Here is a 24,498-nt window from a genome sequence, read left to right as displayed (position 1 = left end):
CTTTTGTATATTGTCGAGTAACAAAAAAATCATTGGATTTTATCAATATTCAACGTTGATTCAATTTGTATCTCTAGGCGTCGCTTTTTGTGGAGAACGATATTTTTTTTTTTTTTGTACGGACTGTTTTCGAGGCAATCGCGAAGGATTGTCAATAATTCCGTTGACCGTAAAATCGCAATTTGTTTCAGAACTCAAAAATCGCTATAAAACATATACCGAGAAACAAAGTTGAGATATCCAGGCCTTTATTGCTCGAATTAAAGCGGGTAAGTAAACTGACTTTGCAAATAATGCATATCTTTATATGAGCTATATATCGCGTGTCAATTTTGATATTATATAATATGTTAAAAGCAATCTTTTGACAAAACTCCAGGATATATCCTTACTTTTCTTTTAATAACAATCCTTGATAAATAATTTTTCGTGTGTAATTTCTTATCCAGAATACGGTATTGCATGTAATAGGCTATAATTCATATGAGTGGTGATTTTGGTGACTTTCACAGATGAAGGATCTCCAGCATGATCATCTTGTACGATTTTACGGTGCCTGTCTCGAGCCACCCCATTGTTGCCTCCTAACCGAATATTGCCCTAAGGGATCTCTTCAGGTGAGAAATGCTGTATCTTGAATTAAAGTTTTGATAAGCAACTGAGATAATATAATATTCTATATGTCATAGAATTAAAACGATATGGATAAATGTGTATTCCTGCTGAATGTTTTGCAATTCAAATTTAATCTTAATTACAATCTGCGAATATGGAGAATTTTCAATAAAAATATCGAAGCACCAGGGTTTATAATTGATTGAAATAATTAATTTTGAGTGAAACTTGGTAACAGAATATTAATTAGAAACTTATTAAATAGATATATTATAATATTGAAAATGGAAAAAATGAAATGATTTTTCTTTTAACTCTTAATATTTTTAGAATATTTATTAATTATTAATTATTAATTTGTCACATGAATCATATTATAACATATACCATATATTGTTGAGTCTATAATATCATGTATCTATACAATACTGAAACGATGTGCGACATACAAGCACACATATGTACACGTGCTTTGATCTGGAGAAGGAATTTGCACTGACAAGCTAGTGCTCGCATACCGTTAATGCGTTCGTCTATGCATCGCAAGCATTCTATGTACAAAACAAAAGGGCTCCACTTTATACCTGTCTTGTCTTATGCTGGAACTTTAAGTATTCGATTGAATCATCATCACTTTGCAGTTTCCACTAACAAGAATAAAAATAGATTTGTATATAATTGATCGGAGAAACCGTACATATATATATATATATATGTATAAATATTTTTATTAAAACAAAACGTATATTTTTATAACGTATCTATAACAATATTATTGAAACCTGCGATATATTGGGGAGCAATTGATCGAGATATAAAGTTATATAGGAATCGATCCTATAGATTTAAACGCGCCTTATTATATTTATCTTTTGCTGTCGGGCAGGATATACTGGAGAACGAGCAGATAAAGCTCGATCGTGTGTTCAGGGGATCCCTGATACACGATATCGTCCGCGGCATGGCGTATCTCCACGCATCGGAGGTCAAGAGTCACGGTAATCTCAAGTCCTCAAACTGCGTGGTCGATTCGCGATTCGTCCTGAAAATCGCCGACTTTGGCTTGCACGAGCTCAGAAGAACGAACGCGGAGGAGGACGTCGACAGAAACAGCTACGCTTATTGGAGAAGTATGTGTTTATGTGGATTAAACTATACATTCGAGCGCGCGTGCGATGATATTTTTTCGTGAGAAACATAGTTGTAACGTTAAATATTTTTCAAGCGCGTGCGGATAACGCGAGCAAAAAGAAGAATGTGTGAGGGAATGCGAGCGAGAAACGAGATAATATTTGGAGTAAACGTACAAAATTCCTGATTACGCGATAGAACAATATTTGGAGATGGTTATTTCATTGCGTACACATTCGTATATGCATAGATATTTATGATAAAGTGTACGTACTGCAGAGAAAGATATTTGTTTAGTTAATGGTTTATTGTTTATTACGTATATCGGGAGTTTTTAACGATGAATATTTTTTATCTTGACGTATAATATTCGTGTTTTTGCAATAACGGTCAAAACACGTCAAAAAAATCAGGAAAACAAAAACCGAAAAAATAAAAGGAAAAAGGATTGAATCGTTCGGGGACTTTGATTTTTCTTTTTTTAGAGCAGGAAATTTGGTATTTGCAGAACAGCTGTGGACAGCACCAGAGCTGCTGAGAATGGAAAGACGGCCGCCCGAGGGCACTCAGAAAGGCGATGTATATAGCTTCGCTATAATCGTTCACGAGATCGTGATGCGCCAAGGGCCATTCTACTTGGGAGACAATAACAACCTTTCTCCGAAGGGTGAGTCTTTAACGTCATTCGGAATAATCGCGGGATACATGCAATTGCCTCTTGTTGTGTTTTCTTTAACGCGTTGTAACAAAGACGGCCTACTTTAATATCGTATCTTAGATATGTACAATTTGCATCACAGTTATTAGAATAAACAACAGAAAGATAAACTTGATTGTGCAATATGTTATGTTATATATAGAAAAGATGATGCAGCGGCGAAGATCGAAATTGATATAATTTTATAAATAAATTTGTTTTGTTTTGTTATATTAATATGAGAAAATATATATTACGTTAATTAAAGAATGTAAAGATTTTATTTTTTCATGTGTTTATAATATTAAAAATTGAGCTTGCCTAAATTATTACAATTTCAATATTATCGCAAAAATGATAAAAATCAGAAAGGTAAGATGTTGTGTTTTCTGTGGACACAGTTACTATTTATGATGGAAATGAATTAAATGACGGACAGAATGGATTAAAATTGAGATGATTATTTATCCAAAGTACCGGCAGTCATTTTTGCAAACGCTCTCGCTTCTCATTTACCTTTAGGGTTTTTTAATCCGTGTGATTGACGGAAAAACTTTAATCTCGTGCACGATATGGAACTACTTATACTCTACCACACACATAATATCGACTTTTTGTGCTCTTGTTTCTAGAGTCAGATATATGTATGTTTTAAAGCTTAATCACGAATACGTACTGTCGCGTGACGCGATTCGTAATGGCTCGCATGTTAGGATTTGGCTTACGATAATCTATAGATTCTAATAAATGACGACATAATTCTCTGAATTTTTCACGTTAGGCGAGCTGCAAAACATATAGCAGAAATTATAATACTTTCCCCGATACGAGATCGCAAACGTATCGCGTGTTGCAACTTTAATTACTCAACATTTTTCCGATTTATCAAAGAGATTTTTATGATAAATATATTTCTTTTGAAAACTTTAAATTATGCGAGAAAAACTAGATTGTATTTTCATGAAATCTTTTTATATAATATAATTTATAGTGATTTATAGCGATTTTTTTTTTTTTTACATAATCTCTCCAATATAATTTGAATTAATAATGATAGCATAAATATTATAAGCAATTTTTCAAATGAGCTCTTTGCCTGCTGATAAGCAGAGATTTTTGGCTCACCATTTTATCGGCCGCCAAGCGAGTGTATCAGGGCTTACTAAAGTTTTCCAAGGAATCTTATTGATTGGAACGGCGAGCTTGCAAGCTCCCGTTGGGGTCTATACAGTCTGTTATCGACAGTCGAGCACGTGATAAACAGATAGCAAGTGATACGTGCTGTTTAAATCGTGTAAAGTAAATATATTCATCGTCGCAAAAATTGCACTACGTATTGTCAAAATTCAAGAATATAAAATTGAAGATTATTGTCCAATGATTTATCAAAGATTTATTTCTTATCTGGATTTGACTGCATAAAAAATAGAGAATATTTAATTTTGCTTCTGCCTACAAATTTTTATTGATAAAATATAAAATAGAGATATTAATTAGATAAGTTATAAATATATATATATATGCGATCCGAAAAATCTTTATTGACGCAGATATCTTATCGGGTAATATGATAAAAGGTGAAAACAGGACTTGGTAACGCAGTTTGCAAGCGCGTCTTAGTCCGATCGATGATCTTTTCTCCGGAGGGTAGCGAGACGCGTCGATAATTTGATATCGCATCCATTATATTGAGATCAAACTCGAGCTTTCAGTGGATATCGATACTTTATGGTCAGACAGGAGAACCATCGAGTTTTACCGTCGAAGCTCGCCGCGTTTCGAGTTTCTCCAGGCAGAATCGACGGGCGAACAATCGGTAACGATGTTCTCGCAAGCTCGCAAGCTGTCGGTTTGTCCACGAGGATCGATCGCAGGATGGAATGTGTCGCGAGTTCCATAGGAGCATGCCGAAAGCTCAGTCGAGGCTCTCACGCGTCCTAGAACGCACGCGGCTGTCGCGCGCGCTCCACAGAGATTTATCTCGATATCGCTTTCTCTCTCTTTTTTTTTCTCTTTCTCTTACTCTTTCTCTTCGTTCTAATATATAAACACATTCTTGGGGAGTGAAATCAGCGGGCACCACTTATGACCGAATTTACGGCCTAATAACGGAGTCGTACGTGTTGTTTAAATGAAGAGAAATTCCTTGCCGAGCGGCATATCCGACAACAATGTGCGTGCATACCGTGCGTTGTGTTTTTCCCTTTTTTCTTTCTTTCCCTTTTTTTTTTTCAATTATGTGTGATCACGCGAACATGACGTTGCGTGAAACTTTGCAGATCATTCGCATGTTTTGTCATCGTTTAATCATCATCGGCATAAGACCGATCCCGAAATACAAAAACAGAGTCTGCAGAGGTCGACGTACCTTCGTTTAATATCCGCATTACAGTCACGCGAAAGCAATTATCATTTTATCGCAGCGGAACGTGAGGAAAATGCGCACGGAATAAATCCCGATGACCGTATTAGAGAAAAGAGGCCACTGACCGTGTTAGAGGGTTCCCACTAGAGGAAATAGAGCTCCGATTGTGTTAAAGTTTTACTATTGAAGGGAGTAAATTTCTGAAATGTTGGAGAAGAAACTATTAAAGAGAAAAAATATATCTTTATAATTGTGTTGGAGATACTCTATTCGAAAAAAAGGGGAGAGAGAGAGAGAGAAACAGAAAAAAAGAAGATATGCGATTGTGTGTAAAAGTGAACTCTCATCGACGGGGTTAAAAGTAAATCTTTGATTAGAGAAAATAACTCGGTATCTCTCCGTTCTGTAAAATTGAATAAAAATAAATCGTTAAATGTGTGAACTCGCCGCGGGGCTAAAAGTTTCCTTCCAATTTATGGAGTTTCCGATATAAATTTACGACTCGGATTAACGGCAGTCGGATCATCCGTTTACCTGAATCACTGATCACAGATTCAACTTTACGTTCGACCGTTGTATCGTCCACTATGCGGTTTCATCGGTTACGCGAATACGATCTACGGATAGACGTAGGGGAGACTCGACCGAGATCTCCAGGAGATAGTGCTCGTAGTGCATCCGACAAGTGATGCATCGTACAATGGATCAGACGGATCGTAACGGAGTCGCGCGTTCCATCACATTCGAGTTCATCGGCCGCAAGCACACACACACGTTCGAGCATTTTATATATTTTCGTTTCTGTTTCCTGCCATTTTTGCGCATACACGCGCAAACGAAACTTTTATTCTTTTGCCCTGTATATTGCTCTAGATATACATATGTATCTTGTTTTTATCGCGACAGAGAGATTCTCCGTTTATTCTGCCGTTGCTATGCGCATTATATGCTTACGATAGTATGAAATTATAATGCATTTAAATGTCTATTTCTTATCTTCCTCTCTTATGTTCTTCTTCCTTTCGTTATGTCCAAAGTTTCTCATCCGCGATTCTTATTTATGCAACCGCGATGAAAAAAAAAGTACTTGCGAGAATTTCCTTGGGGAGAATATAACTTCTCTTTAAAGGAGAGTATTATATGCATTTATATTCGAAGTCGGAAGTAAATTTTTTATTTAGACAACGATTTTCGTGAAGAATTTTTTAATAAAGAATATCTGTAATTTCTTATCGTTTACGATGAAAAATCGCTTCAAATTTTTATATCTAGAATTTTAATGTAAATAATCACGATTTTTCGTAAAAGTAAAAATAAAAATGCTTAAAAGTGTAAAAACGATCGAAAAATGTATATCAAGAAGTAAAAATGGACATTATATATTATATAATAATTATAATTATATATCCCCCGCGTTAACGAGATGACGAACACATCTTTCTCGTACCTCTCTCGTGAATACTTCACTCACATCCCGGCTTTATTTCCCGCGAAATAACTAGGTGAAGAGCGTTCGCGCTAATTCGCTTGATGGCGGAATCGAGGTTACAAGCTCGTAGCTCGCGGTCATTAATTCGGCAAGACGTGTTTGGCTAAAACCGACAATAGAAAGCAATACGAGGGAAACAATTTCGTTTCCCCCTCATTCTTAAACGATTTGTTATTCAGCAGACGCGCGTGTATTTTCCTGTGGAAAATACGGCGTGTCTCCTGTAACTGATGGTGCGGTCGAAGTTAAAACCCGGTGTACGTAATACAAGAGCAAAATTCGATGGGGTCGATTGTGCCATAAAGGCAAAGACCCGGAGTGGACCCGGCCGGGATGGAGCGACAGAAACGCGCGTGTGCTTGAATGCGTCGAAAGCCAGTGTTAAGGAAAGAGAGAGGGAGAGAGAGAGAGAGAGAGAGAGAGAGAGAGAGAGAGAGAGAGAGAGAGAGAGAGAGAGAGAGAGAGACAGTGGTAGCACTTAGACTTCGGAAGCAACGATCGAATGACCTGCCCGTGTGACTTCCGGAAAGTTTTTCGTTGTTAATTGCGACCAAGAGAATTATTTGCTCGTTAAGTGTTACAATCAAACGGTTTGTTACTCTTTCCTCAAGTTTATTCGCTTTCGAAAATGTGCTCTCTCTCTCTCTCTTGCTGAGTTTTAGTTATCTCTATCTTTCAGTCTCTTATTCATTTGAAGTTAGAAGTGGCCGTGTGAGAAAATCTATTCTCTTTCAAGTTTTCAAAGATGATAAATTAAACAGCTATTATATAATCTGTTTCTAACGATCGTGTTTATACTCACGCAAATTGGTGCGTCTCTCTTAGCAAAATATCGAAAGCAATGACCTCGTGAAACGAAAAGAGGGTCGTTGGTCGTAAAATGATCGGATAGAGATGTGGGAAGGAGTTGGGTTGGGGGGAAAAAATCAAAGTCGAGATCGACGATTCAAGGCCATCGAGACGTAACTTCCCGGCAAAATTCTATCAAATAAATCACTCTTATAATATCATTATATGCGAATTAAACTTTAAAATGATCATCGCGCTGTCATTTCATGCACGAGCGCTTCGAAAATGCGCTTTCGGCTAAAAGCTTCATTAATTAGGGAATTATATGTATGTAACATAACTTTTATAAATGAGATTTGTATGTCGCGCGCGTAGGATAGATTTCGATAAATATTAAATATTACGCATATTTTTAGTCTAACAAAACAGTCGCTTTTCGCGGAAATGTCAGTTAATTTTAACGAATTTCCATTCGCTAATTACTCATTTATTTTAATCGTTATCATGACTGTCATTTGTGTTCTTTGATCGTCATGAAAATAATAAAGAGCAATTGTAAACAATTATTATTAATAATATTAATCGAAATTAGAGAGATTAAAGAAAATTAGATAATTTGATTTTTAAACGAATAAGAAGCACAAAATGCACGAGATACCTTATAAATATTATCTTAACTCGTCGCAAAGTGATGTGAGCTTCTAATAGACATAAAGTAAATATATACTATATGTGCACTCTTGGAAGAGAATAGGGTAAACGTTTTAATAGTCTGTACGGATACTCAAGACGTTGAATACTCTCCATTTTCTTTTGCATATTATAAACGGCAAAGAAAATGAATTCTGCACACAAATATGCTTGTAGCCCTGATACGAAGATAAACAAATGAAAAAATATACCATTATGCCTATTTATATATTATATACAATATATACAACATAAGCATTTTCAAAAAATGTGTGATATAAATTTACCGACTGATATTTTAATGATTTAAATTTTTGTTAAATTTTACATTTATTGCAAAAAAGATAAATACACGTGTAGGAAAAATAAAAATACGCGGTAGATATTACTGTGTAAAAATTATTCTGTAACAGCATGACATATAACATTCACGCGAAGATATACAACCTGTATCTGCCCACATCCTCTATATTTGCTCTTGGTGACATGGTCCAAAGAGCATAAATGCCCTTCAATTCTCCTATCTATATTTACATTCTTTTGTTTCAACTCACGTTGCAACGATCGGAAATCATTTTTTAATCAATTCCGTTCATCAAATAGCGATACATTCACGAATTAACTTTCTACACATGATCTATTATATTAACATGTTCGACCTTACATTTTTGCGATTGCGCGGACAAATCTCGTATTCGCGCGAATCACAAATTCTTTCTATCTATGAAATTCCATCGTATTGTCGGATATGCCGATTTGACGGATGTATTGTATAATACGGTTTTTGCCTCGTGCGTGCGCACGTGGCAAAATCGCAAGGTTAACGGAAGAAAAAGGAGACAAGAGAGAAAGCGAGATTGGAAAGAGAAATCGCGACGATAAATTTTCAAGGGCTGTCCGGCGAGACAGTTTGGTTCTCCCTTGATCGACGACCAAAGGACAAAGGCGGAATGGCGGAGAGGAGTAACACTTCGAGTACGAGTAGTCTATCTTTGCCGCCGATGCCGGGGACGAGTCCCGACGGCGGGGCCAGTCCCAGGAGGGCCGTCAGTCCCCTGCTCGAGGTCCGCAGGCCTCACTGCACCCTCAACTGCGAGTCTTGCAGCATATACCTCGAGGACATCTACAGGCACAGTACGTGTCCTTTTTGCGCGACGGCGACGCGGATTTAGTTTCCCGTCGCGTCGTGATCGAATTCGATACCCAATCAATTACGTCTTGAGCGTACTTATGCGGGCGCCACCCATTCGAGGACGAATCCGTCGGAATATAACGTCCGATATTGACCTCGGACAAAATTAGACAGTTTTGCAATGCTTTCACAGCGTGAGTTCCGTCATGAGAGATATTTCCAATGGAATGTACATACATTATAAATTATACCGATTTTACATTGTCAAAGAAATTTCGCAAAATATCCAATGATGAATAATGATCGTAATTATAATTGCATGGAAATGATTGACAGTTTTGCAATGAATTCCGAATTTCAATGAACTTTTGCTTTTAATGAACGTCGGCGTGTTTTACTAAAATTTTATTAAAATTCGTTAGTATCTTTGGAGATATGTTATAAAATTTTTTATAATTAAGGGAAATCAATTTGAGATATATATTATTATATTATTATTTTAATTTATTCTATTTTATATATATATATATATATATATATATATATATATATGTTACGTATATTATTTGTATTTTTTATATGTTTTTACTGTGAATATAATTATTGGTTTTTTAACAAAATTGTTTTTTACGTTGTCTTTTTAATTTTCTTCATTTGATCTTTTTTTAACGCAAGTGATATCATTGATTTCGCAGATGGAAATTTATGGAGCGTAACGTGTGACGATAGATGATATGCGGGAGTTAAACTAGAACGTATTTGGAGATTCTGTGTGTGTGGAGTAGTGCTTATAAATATTTCCTTTCTCTATATATAGATTATCGAATCTCATCCTAGGCAAAATTCGAAATGTTGCAAAATTCTTGTAATTTCAATATTTCGTATTATTTATACATTCGTCATGTCCAACAATAAATTTGCCAAAAAAAAAAACATTAATTTTGTTTTACATAAAAATGTATATTATTATACATAAAGAAGAACTAAGGCTAAAGAGATGTTACTTAATGCAGAATAAGTAGAAGCATGAATCAATGTTCGTACGTAAATGTACTGTTATAATCGCTTTTTTTCAATCGTGATAACTAGCTTGCATTGATGTATACGTAATCTTCTAATTAAATAATCAGATTAATTTTATTTTTAATAAAAAAAAGCTATGATGTAATTTACAAGGGAAATCTGGTTTTGTATCTTTTTATATATAAGTTAGATATAAATCCCATTATTACCGAGACAATATCACAATTATACTTCCTTTTGTCCCTTGATTTATCTCGATTCTATTTCTTTTTGTGTGCTGGTGTGATACTTGAAAACCATTTACCCAATTCCACGATTCTGTGAAATGGATATTACGTCGATAATTTTGATAGGAGCGTAAATATCGTGGATACGTTATTATAAGTTGATCGCTATCACGTCCCGATAAAATTTCTAGTTGTCATAAAATCAATATGCGTGACTGGAAATATAAATTGTTTTATTGGATTATATACGTGGACTCACACATTCGCGAAATGCTGTTATATTCATTAATTTGATTTAATGTCAAATTTCGCTTATTAATTTTATTCTCATGCGTGTAATCGCGCACTGTATACCGTAGTATAACTTTTGTGAAAATAAATTTACATATATTGCGGCAAATAATAATAAATTATATCTTAAGCAAATAAAAGAGCATCTAAAAATCAGAATCAATTCAAGTTACGGAATCAATATCTTCTTTTCTCTTCGATGGAAAAATTATTTTCGCGATAAAAGAAAGAGTATTACAGTTTCATGATTTATCGAAATGTCTATAGATGTATAAACGTATCTCATTGAAAAATTTATGCGGATTGGATATAATACGCTGTTGATATACGAACGATCTTGTATTCGAAAAGATCGAATGGTGAATCGTGAAGCTTGTGTAAGCGGCTACTTTTCAAAACGTTATATGCAGATAGTAGTGAAGCTCGCTCGCGAAGGCCGACGAAGGAGAAAGTTCCTCGCGCTAGGCGGACCGTCCGACGTAACGTAAAGCTATTTCACTGATTCGAGGATAAAGTAGGATTCGCACCATTGCGTGCGGAGTTGCTTCAACTCTGAGTAATTACAACTTTGCGGAATATTTTATGGCATTTCATTAATTGTCTTTTAACACGTTACCACGCTGTTCGTAGCGGGGGCGCGCCGTAATCGATATCCTTACGCTCGACGAGCGAATTATCCTCCGCGCTCTTTACGGAGAGATATTTTCCTTCTACATTACTTTGTGAATTTTGATATCGCACGACACATACTTCCTCTTTGTTACAGAAATAATAGAAGGCGTTAGAAGAGGTGGCGGTTCACCTTTAAGACCTGTAATTGACGACGCTACCGTCGAAGAAGAGGTAAATATCAAGCATTTTAAATATGCTTGCACATGTATATTTGTGCTTATATTTCGAAATATATATATATATATAATATTTATATGATATTTATCTACATATAATAATTAAATTAGTATTAACAATTATCGCGTTATTATCGTAAATAGAGAGGCATCGTAAATAATTTTTGTTATTTGCGAATTAGTCATTTTTTTCTCTTAAAATGGTTTTTACGCGAAAGCATAAATTTTCAAGATTAAGAAAGTATAAATTTTGATTTTACAGGTAGCTACGCTAATGAGACGATGTTGGGCGCAAGATTCCGCCGACCGACCGGATTTTCCTGCGCTGAAGCAGACCATTCGTAAAATTAATAAGTAAGTAATCTTTTCGCTTCAATTACGTCATTCGCGTTATTAATTTCTGCGATTTAGCGGACAGCAATTTTTAATCGTGCTTAAGTCGATACTGACATTAGAAATGTCACGTAATTCGGCGGGCAACTGAAAGCAGGACCTCGAGCGAATTTTAATGATCCACTTTCTCTCTCTCTCTCTCTCTTATTAAGCTAAAAGCTTGCGTATCCAAGCGCGATAAAAAAACGCGTATATCGCTTTTTAGAGCACCGATAAACTTCGAGTCCGGCGTAACGATAACGCGAGTGCCATAAAACTCGAACTGTAACGCGTTCGAACTATCAAGAGAATGCATTAACTGCATCATCGCGAGGTCCGTCTAACGCTATTTCCGTTTTGTCGCTTTTACCGTGACTGCCGATTACATTTACGCGGAATGTCAACGTATATCGGAAATATCGATAAACGGTGACGGTTTTCTTCGATATCGCGATGTCAGCAGAGACGACGATTGTATACTCAATATTATACGTATGTACATGTATGCTCGGATATTAATCTGTAGCCGAATAACAATCCTGTCTTTCCTACTATTCAGGATGATTCACGGATGTGATTTAGGTCAAACGAATTGCCAGATGGCTAATTGTGTGCGATCTATGGCACAGTGACATCGTATAGTCTCGTCGTTCGTATTCAACTCGGCAAATTGTAAAGGTTATTTTGCCGACATAAACTCGCGATATATCTGTGAATATTTTTTTCTTCTCTTCTTCTGCAGGCTGCTAGTCATCTCTTTTCTCTCTCTCTCTCTCTCTCTCTCTCTTTCTTCCCTTTTCTTCTGGTTAGATATTGTCATAGTTATTGACCTTCCGGACGCTGTGCATGCATCATCTCATACTCGTTCAGAGAGAATCCAAGAGAGGAACCGACGAGTTCAGGCGCACCAATTCGATAGATCAATAACTGCACGAGAAAGAGTAGCTTTCGGATGGCTGAGCGTGTTTCATGAAAGAATGGTAAACCAAGAAATAGGCGGAAAAGGTAAGAGGCCGAGTCGAGCGGACGGGAAAGTGAATGCCAGTCGGAAGAAAAAACGAAAGAGCCCTGCTGTTACCAGCGATCAATCACCGGGAGCGAAATTTCGCTCGATTTGTTCTTCTTCGCTGAGGAAAATTGTGTTCGCTTACTAGGCGCACGATGACTCTTCTCCGAGATCCATAAAAAAATAAAAGACGTTACGGCTGAATCATCTGCAAGATTATTTTTTTCAGAAAAGTTATAGGTTTAGGTTTAGAACAAGCGTGTTCCCTTAGAGAGGAGATGGAAATTTTTTAAATTCTCTATCGTTGTTTTATGATTAAAGTCGACGGTGAGCTTGCGAGAAAATGTATAGAAGAAGAGAAAGATAGTTGAGAGAATGGTATAAAAAAGATGAGATCGTTGCTTTGCATAATTTTTATAAGCATAATTTTTCTCATCTTGCATTCACGACGCGCTGAAATCTAAATCGTATAAGGATTCTTCAATCTCATGGGAAAACGATTTAATCAACATTCGTCCGATATCTTCGACGGACGGCTGTTTCGGTTGACGGCTCGTCGCCGCGGCTGATCGAGAGCTTTCGATCTCATTTAACTTTGACGTAGTTTTATCGAAACGCTCGACAATTTTTATTTTTATTTTTGATGATTTCACGCCCGGATGACTCGTGAATTAGATCGACGGTCGGTGATCGACTTTCATGAGAATTTTAGAAATTTGAGAAAAGCATACATTTTCAAAAATTGTTATTAAAATTATATATTAATTTAATAAAAATGGAAAATATAATTTTATATAAATATTATATATTGTATATAATATAACGTGCTGATCTTTTTTTTTTTTTTTATTTTAGTGTATAGTAAGTTGAATGCGTATTACATCTATAATATAAACAATATTTTTATCTCTCATTTTTTTTTTTAATATCGCATAATATACTCAGTGTATAAAATGATAGATTTAAAGATATTAAATATTTGATACTCGCAATTCGTCGCAATTTTATAACATACGCGGCTAAATAAATATAATATATCATCTAAAGTAAGAATTAAATTCGAATATATCCTATTTCTACGAAGAAATATATTGTTCGTGAAAGTTCTAAAGCTGCAACAACATTACGGATTGTTACAGAATTGCACTGTACTAGGAGAATCCCTTCAAAGTTCCTACCTAAAGCTTATTGTTGATTCAGAAATTGTGAAATGTGTTAAAACAAAATTCAAAACTGCACTCTTTGATTAATTTAGAGCTAATTTTTTTCAGAATAACAACAAAAACTTTTTTACTATTAATCTTGATTATATCATATATTTATAAAAAAGAATAACTTAACATGTATGGTATATAAGCTCTACCTACATATTATATTAAAGCAAATTCTTGCGTCACGTGTAAATTTGAAGTAATTGGATTTCGCGAATGAAACTTTTTGATGTCGGAACTATCCGCAGGCCAAATTATCACGTGTGGTTGCATATACATGTTAGCATAATATGAATCAATTTGTTGTATATATTCGTCTTTGTTGTATATATTATTAACTATACATTTAATGTGTCGTAGCAAAGATAAGTTTTTCGATTGAATACAAGATGTTATAATAATAAAGCCTTTTAATGATCACAATATATCTCGCATTCTTCAATTCCATAAAAATTATAATTTATTTATAATAATCACACAACATAAACAAGTTGCGAGAGTTAGAATTATATTAGAATCTTTCAGTATATACGACGAAATTTTCATCATTTCCGTCGATTGGATCAATTCATTGTTTCGCCCAAAATACGCGAATATTAAAATAATGTTTCCGAACTATTCTCATATGAATATACGAAAACATACCACAAACAGAGATCGATGGAAAATGGAGCGCTTTTGCTTTATTGTGGATTAATAATTGAGCAATTAATTTCCGCTAACGAAATAAACTGTCATATATTGCGTAGCACTTGATAATGTTTATACAACCGAGATTACATAAACGCGCGCGAGAGACAAAAAGGAAGAGAGAAAGAGAGAAAATTGATAACGGTTGCCGAATACACAATTCTCATATAAATTCGAAACATCGTTTCTGTTACTGTCCGATATATTTTTTCGTGAATTTTACGACGCGCGTATTTTTCAAAAGAGTTTTCCATTACATTCGCTTACTTGATATTACGAGAATTTCCATCTCACGATTTTTCCGTCCCGTCCAAAACGCGCAAGCCGAATTCCGCGTGCTCGATTGAAACGCGTCACTCTGTGCAACTCTCGAATGAATACCGGTGTAAAGGCGATCGGATATGTATAGCATACGAAAGGCATTGAGCGGCTTCGGTGTTCAATGCTGCTGCGAGCAACGTGATTGGCAGTGGTAGATTAAAATGGGCGATAACATCGTCGAGATTCGCTTGCTCATCAGCACGTTGGAAGCTGAATTCGCGACGATGGTAACGTCGTCGTTTATGAAAATTCTTTTTTATTATTGAGACCTTCCCTCTCCCTCTCCTTCTCTCTCTCTCTCTCTCTCTCTCTCGCGCGCGCGCGCGATTGTCGCCTTTGCTTTTTAAAACGTCGTCGTTATGTAGCTTCCCGTACGATCAGGTGATCGAGGCCAAAAAAAAATGTGTCGTTAAATAAGGGATTATCCTTTTACCGATAACGAAGCGTTTCTTTTTTGACCAATGTATCGAAATTATTGAGGCCAAATGAAAAATACGACAGCATCAATTCCATGTATGTTCTCTATATATTTTTTTTTCATTATATTTTTTTGCTCACGATTTTATTTCCTGAAATATGTTCGCTTCTCTTTGATTTTATTCATATGAGTTATTAAATTATTCTGGTAGACGAAAGAATCAAAAGGCCAAAAGGCAGAAAAGATAGAAAAGGCACAAAAGGAAATAACTTCTGCATAATCTCAAAGCAATAAAATTAATTTCAAAGCGTTACAGAGATTAAAAAGAAGAGAGGGAGAGAACGATAAATTGAGAGATAAATAGGAATTAAAAAATTTAGATAACTTGTAAAGCGTACGTGAGAGAAGTGGAAAGAAACACGTAGGAAGCCAGCGTCATATATCACGGATCTGAGCAAAATTTTCTTCGCGCTTCTCTTGTATGCTATCGTCAAACTTGCGTAAAATATAACAATTTAATTAAGTTTATGTATATATGTATTATCTAGATGACTAGGTTTTTGCGCGGTAATGACGAGTTATTGTTGATATTTTTGTTTTAAAGACAGGCCATAGTTCTCAAGAATTTTCCTTGAGATTTAATTTTCATCCATGAATCCTTTAAGACGAGGATCGACTCCCACGTAAGAAATCTTAGGATTTTATGCATAACTCTCGTGTCGATATTACATTATAAATCACGTCATATTCTATAAAGCCTGCGTGGCAATACGCGTGCGAAGAATATCTAATATACCTCTTCACACAAAGGAGAACTGCTATAAACTCGTGTCTCTTGTATAATATTATTTTCCTAACTATAAAATCGATATCGAAAATATTTCATAACATTTTACAGAGAGTATCTTCTTTAATCCTTCTTTTTATTTTTTCGCGTACATATCACGCGAGAGTCATAAATTTTTTTCGATTAATGATATTTTAATAGAAGATAGTGTATTCGATGCGAATATGAAATCGATATATTTCCTTAGCAAGAATTTTCTTAGCAAAAAAAGATGCGTTGCAAAGATATATTAACTTGCAAGAACTTTTACGCGAATTTTATATAAGCTTTAAAACTTAAAGGAATAAAACAAATTTTTCTTTGTTTTTTTTAATTAATAAAAGATATACTTGTTAATAGAAACTTTAATTAAGACTTAAATTTGAGAATCGAAAAATAGCAAGTGACGATTTTATCAAGACAAATTTTTCTCAAAGAATCCATTCGTATTAAACATTTTTTAATCAATCTAGGAAAGGCACTCTCTACGTAATGCTAGCATTTCATTAATGATATAATATGCTGTGATCACTATGAAGACGAGTTTCTATCGATTTTGTTGCAGCACAGAAGCCGATGTGCTTAAAGAGGAGCGATTGATCACTAAGCACATCCGTATATGTTATATTCATTAGGTTTTTCGTTGATTAAAATCTAGTTCGTCTATCAGATGGATATGTTATAAGAACGAAGATTTAATTTCGTATCGGCAATTTGATACTCCTTGTTTTTCGGAATTTTCGTTTTATGTGCTTGAAAATATTTAATGTCTTCTTGTAGTTTGTATCAGTGAGAAAATTGTGCGAGAGAGATAGATATCTCAATTTATCAGTGCACTTGTATGCAACGTATGCTCCATGTTGCTTTTGTACAATGTCACAAACATCACTTTGTTTCTCCTTTGTATATCATACGGCACGCGTTGTTCGCGCTCGACTTCACTAACGAGTTATAACTTTGAAAGTGGCATATATAGTCGATATGGTCAGACTCGCTTTTTTAAATAGAAATACATTTTCAAAACTGTTTATTACATATTGTTCACGGATTTAATTGGATCCTCGTTTTTGAAAGCCGTCATTAATTCCTTCGATTCTTTCCGCGAGAAAAAATGCTGTTCATGCACACACACACACACACACACGTATGTTAATAAATATAATTTTTAAACATTTTTATTTTTTATCTCTATAGATTGGATCTTTCGAGCTTCATCTAGAATATTTTTTATTCACAGATTTTTGATCGGTTGTAATCATTGGTGAAAATTATCGCAAAATTATTTTGCGACATTTTTTGCAATAATTGAGTTTGAGCTTTATTCTGAGAGCGTAGAACACCAATTTCTCCAAACTAACATAGTTACGGTGTCTCTTTGAAAGATGATTATATGATGCGACTCTACATAATTACGTGCACTTTATGTAGTCGAGGATAGGTTCGGCGTTAACTTAACGCACGTGTGCTACGCTACAAGTCGCAAAATAGATCGAGCGAGATAATTACGTTCGATATTTCGTTAAAGGAATTACGAAAACAAGCTTGCAAAAATTGCCAGTCCGATGTTAAGATTACAAAGTGAAATGCGAGCTTCCCACGCAAACCTTTTGAAAACGTATTTCCTCAGATAACAAAATGACTGACATGGGCGTCTTTCTGCTATTCTTTTCAAAATTGTAAAAAAATTAATAATTGTATAATTTACATACAATACTATGGTCACTGTCTCTCTTTTACGAGTTTTATATTTATATGACTATGTTCTATGTATTTGATTTTATTTACTACTGTTTCGTTATTGAAAATATTATAATAATATTATAAAATTTGCTAATATTACGAGGTTAGTCGAAGGATTTTGCGTAGATATAATTTTGTATGAGAAGGAACATTTCCCGCGAAATTTTCCGTCTCATAAATTACGTAGCCGTACTGTAACAGAACGTAGTAGAACAATTTGCGTATCATTTCAGTCACGGATTACGAGTAGGGCAGCAGGTTTCTTCGCTTTCAGTTTAGATTTATCTACCCGCACGAGGAAATTTATATTGCTCTTTCCATTTATGAAAGCGATTTATGAAAACATGAAACAATACATATTTATATAATTCTAGATAATAATATCAATTCATACGCAATCATATTGTTAATTGCTAATTTATGGGATTATTACTTAATTGTTTTAATCCAATAAATATAATACAAATACATTACTGACCGATTATATGTATATGATTGATCTTTACGGCAATAATTATATTTTTTGGATGATATCATTACAAATGCGAAACACAAACGTAGTTAAAAATATCAATTATTATATATGGAATAAAGAGTAAGTCGTTTATACTAAGTAAGAAAAAGATATTCTTTTCGAAAGACTTTTAAAACAATTTTGTTTTAAGGGTACGAAAAAGATTAGAAAAGGAAACAAAAATCTTATAGTTCTTTTGAAAATATTGTTAGAAAGTAGTTCGCGAAAAAACTTGACGAATTTATTCAACATCTCAGAAAAGTTTTATACGAAACGAATTTTGCCGCTTGTGTGAATAGTGCAAAAAATTAGCGACGCACTCAACAACATGAATAATTAACGTTCAACAAATTAACTCGTCGACATCTAAATGTTTTCGAGTTCCATAATTATTAATAAAGTTGTTCTATTTCGCGTGTCGTAAACTTTATACGATAAATTTGAGCTCTCTTTTTTTACATTTTATAATTTTAATAAAACGTAATTAACTATTGTATAAAAAAGAGGAATACGCTGTATATTATATAACATTAATATTATTTTTATATATAAAATATATAAAATAACAACTAATCTTTCTGTCACTAATAAAAAATAACTTAACATATCTTTAAAGCAAATCGTTATATTATAATATTGTACATTTACTGTGACATAAACAAAATAAATCAAAATTTAAAATAAATATTTGCGAATTTGTTCGAAAATATGGTTGGAATTGCATTTGCACAGATTTCGATCGAATAAATATCACATTTCAACAAATTATAACGATGTGCAAACGCCGAATTCGTGGATTAATATTTTTATTAACTAGTTAAACATGTCGCGATGCCGCTCGACTGGAATCGACGCATCTCTTGTGACATTTCATCAATAATCGAAAAATATTTGAGAATGACAGCGACTTTTTATCCCGATAACGTTCGAACCGAATTAATGATCAATTAAGATGCATGATGAAACGTCAAAAGTACATAATTGAAATTCAATATTATACGCGCAGTATATACGCAGTATACGTATATTTCTTAAACGCGAAAATCCCGAAGATCTATTATCGTTAAACGAGAACGCTATATCACAACTTTTCGTTACTCATATTATAATATCACACTTCGGTGCGTACTTGAAGTCTATTAATCACATAAAATATCTACAAAAATATCTATCAAATAATCTGCTAATTTCGGTAATTAATTAATCACACTGATTCTTTCTAATTGTAACTTTCTAATTGTAATCATTGTAGGGAGTAATCGTATTTAGGGAGATAATATCCAAACGAGATAATAGCGAAACGTTTCACGACCCTATCTGCTCGCTCGAGCCTCGTCTCGCGAATAACGGCAGGCACGTTCGGAAACAGCACCCGAGCATCGTTCTACCTTTGTTTAGTAAATAATAAAGATAGAACGACACTCGTGTGTACACGGGTGATATTTCCGAACGCAGCCTAACAAGGTCACAGCAAGTATAAACGATAGCATGATATGTAAAGGCCACGAACATAATAAGGCGAATACAATATAATATTTAATACATTTCTTTCCTCCTACACAATATATTAAATGTACTACTATATTATTATACTGTACTTAATTTATATGTGAAATATTCGTTCTCTTTTAAATTGATTATTAATAACCGGTTAATGTTATTCCCGTTTTCTTCATTTATTAGTTATTGCTCCGATATAAATCAGTTTACAAAACGATTAATATCTTCAATTGTTCGTACAGAACAATCGCATTTCGTAGTACTTGTCGCTATCGTATTTCGAGAGATAATACGACGAACAGACGGAGCGATTCACATGCTACTCGTTTGATTCCCACTACGCGAATGACAAGGCAAGCAAATATTAGCGTCGCTATATACACATTTCTTGCGATATAATTATATATATATGTATATATTTATGAATATGAATGATTATTTCTTGAAAAATATTTGAAGCCAAATATATCTCGCATCGCTCTTTTAATTTTTGTTTATTTAAATATAACATGCCTCATTTTCAGATCGATAGTATTCGAATTATCTATTAAAGTTATTTTTATCGCGGACACCATACGCTTACAAATGTAATATTTTTTTATCAAATAGGTCAAGTTGTCCTTTTTTTTTTTACACGGATTAGAAACGCTGTAAAAAATGGACTATTATCCCTTCTACTATGCATCTTTGCGATAAATAGCTTATTTTTGAAGTAAAGTAGCATGCGCAAAGCGAGTTTTCAAACATTATGCATTTCAATGAGTCAGAAATGTATAAAGTAATGTGACGTATTGAGTTAAGCAAGTTTTTCAAGAGAGAATTTATATTGTGAAAATAAACAACTTAAATGTAATGTAATGTCTAATAACATTTCATGAGAGTTAAATGAATGATTGCTAAATGAAAAAGAAAAATACAATCGCGTTCTACTTTTTCATATTATTCGAGAAAGTTTGCAAATAAACGCGCTCAGTATTTTCTACATTTTGTAATCCTCTTGCAGGAAAAATTTGCGTATTTTATCAAATGAAATTCGGCCGAATAATCGATAATCGAATGTTCGACGCCGACTAAATGGTACTCTAGCGAAAGTCGATATTTTTCACGCGTCCCTTTCTATTAGCCTCAAGAATGCGTGTTATATCAGTCGGTCTACTCCGATGACCTGAGAGATAATATCTTGCTATCAAAAATAGTCACATTCCGTTCATTCCTCGATAAAAGTTAGCGAAAAAATCTTGACACTTCAAACTCATATATTTTCGATGGAAAATCAGTATTTCTATCGTTCGGAGAAGTCATAGTTTTTAATTTAATAATTTTAAATAGCAGAAATTATATTTTCCGTGACATATTAAGATAGTTATTATTTTTTTTTCTCATTTAATTTTTTTATCTTCTGTGTGTGTTATAATAATATTCTTTTAAAAAATAATTAATTTTCATAAATTAACTGCAAGTTTTCGTTAATAATTGTGAGAAAATTTGTTTTACTATTATCTGTCTTTATCGTGTAATGCCTCGATTCTTATTGCATCTTAAATTTTTTTTTTTTTACTGGAAAAACACAAAGCTTTTTGTTTATTTGATTTCCTAAGTTTCGCGACAAAGAGAATGCTGAACTTAAAAAAAGCAACTCATTAATTTTGCATGCTTTTTAATCGAGATGTGATGTTATTTCTGAAAAGCAAGCGCGATCATGGATGCCTCTTCTTGTCGCAATTTTCTTTTAGTAATTTTCATTTTGTTAAGAGATGCAGAATCTTATTCCAGAATAAGACGTTTCTTTTTTATCATGCTAAGAGTTGTATTGAAATATATGTAAGCGTAATATTACTGTTGGAAAAATATAAAACATTTTTCGTAATTATGGTAATGATTTGAAATATAATTCTCTTCATCATTAAAACGAGATGAACAATCTCAATATTTGTAAGATTGTCGAGATATAATTTTCAAATGATTTGATTTTCAATAATCTGTAAATAAATTGGTTACTTTGGTAATGGCTTTCACAGGAGTCGATCATCACGAGATCACAAACAGTTGTCGATATCGGTCTCTCATATCTGCTTGCGTGATATAGGCATGACGTTTGTCCGACCGCAATCGCGGCGATTGGATTATTGTCTTTGCGATGGCTCGCTGTGTCTCGATTGCGGTTCATCCCATCCTCCATATATCCAATGTGGATGCTTCTCGTGAATCGAGCGGCGTAGATATAGCTTACGGATTAAATCGAAGAAGATTCCATGTCATTGTTCACGATTGATATTCGGCTCTATTGGGATCCGATTATGCCACTGGGCGATATCCAGTTTAATATTTTATATCATGATTTGAATATTTTCAGCGACCCACTACTCGCTTTCATCTTTTCCCTCCTCGCGAAATCACAATTAAATATTAAGTACGCTTGGTTTGTTTGTTTCAGAGACTATGAAAGCAGCAATATCTTGGATAATTTGCTGTCTCGCATGGAACAATACGCCACAAATTTAGAAACATTGGTGGAGGAACGTACGGCGGACTATCTCGAGGAGAAACGTAAATGCGAGGAGCTTCTTTACCAGCTACTACCAAAGTAAGTTACGTGAAACGTAAATAAAAAGAGAGCTGTCTTAGAAAGAACAAGATTGTCCGCCTATATTTGTTGCGGAGAATTCCGAGTATACTTTGTGTGTTTGGTAAAAGGCTGTAAATATTCAGATAGCTATATTATATTCAGATACTTTGAACAAATTTGACGCAAAAGATACCTGATTTGACAAGAGTATTTTATTATGTAAAAAAATATTTATTTTACACATTATTTTACATATACATTGATATTATCTGATATATTATTTGAGTTTTTCTTCTAACATTAAAATGTTTTCGGTATTGTTAATAATTTTATAAGATTGTTTATTTATTAGATTGATTTTAACAAGTTGATTAATTAAATTATATTCAGAATTTGAAAATTTTTATATATATTAATATATTTGTATGTATTGTGACCAGCATAAATTGATTTTTTACTTGTTTTCGTGCCAGTGTCTGCAATAGCACTCTGACGTTTTTCTACGTGAATTATTATTTGGCTCTTTGTCGGTAGAAATATGTTAATTTAATATACGTATGCATGTAAATCAGTCGGATATAAACGCGCACGAGAGCTTACTCTACCGAATATTAAAACCGCTAATTACTGCAAATGCGAGGAATAATAATCGAAATATCAAATAGCCTTTACACCAAAATGCAAAAAACGTATCGTACCGTAAATTAACAGTTGGAGAAATTCCTTCCGGCGTGAAATTGTGCGATGAAAATGGTCCGAATATAATATAAATCGGTCGGATCGATTTGCTCACGCGACAGGTCGCGATCGAACGGTAAGAGTTATCGAAAATTGGTCAACCTTGAAATTGAAATTGATCTAAAAAAAAAAAAAAAAAAAAAAAACCGTGTGAAGCGATAAAGAAACGGAGGGGACAGTTTTCCGAGAGCGCCATCGAAAAATACAATCCGCGAAACTGCGATGAGATTAATTATACGAGAAATTGGGTGTCGTTTTAATTCATTATATACGAGGTTGCGCGAGACAAATGCTGAGATAAATGCAAAATGCAAGAAGCTTCGAAATGATTTGTTAACCCGATGCAAGTGGCATGTCATCGGTATAATTATTACACAGTCGTTATGATGTAATACAACGCCGGATTTTTCCATTTTCTTGAAAACGTTACGTATGAGCGCGGTGATCGATCGAGTATACCGTGATATCGATGCGAACACGTGAAAAATATTTTCTCTTTGAGGAGATTTTTTTCATCAAACGAGAGCGGATATACGCGACCGAAAGAGGCTTTACTCGCTTTTTAAACGAGAATATTTCTCTTTACGGCATGTGCGCAGTTAAACATACCCTGTGTAACCTCTCGCGAGCAAGTGGACGAGCGAAACTTAATGAACTTTACGAAGATAAAAGGGATGGGCGAGAAAATTCTGTCGAGAGCTTCGGAAACTTTATCATCGCTTGTCCCTCGTGAGTGATAACTCTTTTGTCGAGAACCAGTAATAGCGAGCCATCTCGTGTCACATTTAATCGATATTGCATTATGATACATTATTGTATCGCACAAATCGATCTTTGCGAAATGATTCGAATTGTGCTTTTATGTGGTTAACAATATTTTTTTTTCATTTACTTTGATGAAATAGTTTTTTATTTTTACAGAATTTTAAAAGTAGTAACATCTATATTAATATTGTAATATAAAACTGTATATAGTTAATGTTTATCATATTGTATAGGATCTCTGTAATTTTTATTAATTTGCCTTAATTTCTCTCTGCGTGTTGATTTTTTTATTTGATCAAAGAAAAGAGTATACATATATGTCAATTAAAACTTTTTCACTGCGTTTTAAATCTAGAATCTAATAGGAACGTGTGGGAAGCGTTAATCTTGCGCACGGTCATTTTTTAATTAACTTTTGGAAACTCAGTTTTATATCGCGTGGTAAAAACCATCGTGTTAAAATCAATCTTTTCTAAAAAAGTTGCTTGCGAAAGAAAAAAATTATTCTTTCTCATATCTCCAAAAAAAAGGGAA

The 24,498-nt window shown here is 34.1% G+C and overlaps 1 protein-coding gene across 5 annotated transcripts in view; it reads left to right on the top strand.

Moving 5' to 3' along the window:
- Positions 1–24,498, top strand: part of LOC138935215 (atrial natriuretic peptide receptor 1) — an 85,995-nt gene that overhangs the window by 49,845 nt on the left and 11,652 nt on the right. For all 5 annotated transcript variants that reach the window (XM_070299668.1, XM_070299667.1, XM_070299665.1 and 2 more), the window contains 7 exons: positions 192–269; positions 513–617; positions 1,502–1,745; positions 2,255–2,413; positions 11,216–11,292; positions 11,560–11,651; positions 22,330–22,479. In XM_070299668.1, coding sequence (XP_070155769.1) covers positions 192–269; positions 513–617; positions 1,502–1,745; positions 2,255–2,413; positions 11,216–11,292; positions 11,560–11,651; positions 22,330–22,479 — 905 coding nt within the window. The remainder of the gene's footprint in view (positions 1–191; positions 270–512; positions 618–1,501; positions 1,746–2,254; positions 2,414–11,215; positions 11,293–11,559; positions 11,652–22,329; positions 22,480–24,498) is intronic.

Source organism: Polyergus mexicanus, unplaced genomic scaffold (assembly GCF_030449975.1).
Source record: "Polyergus mexicanus isolate NDT 795.1 unplaced genomic scaffold, iyPolMexi1.0 SCAF_7, whole genome shotgun sequence".
Classification (NCBI taxonomy): domain Eukaryota; kingdom Metazoa; phylum Arthropoda; class Insecta; order Hymenoptera; family Formicidae; genus Polyergus; species Polyergus mexicanus.
Note: the sequence above shows the minus strand (reverse complement) of the source record. Positions and strands in the feature narration are given on the sequence as shown.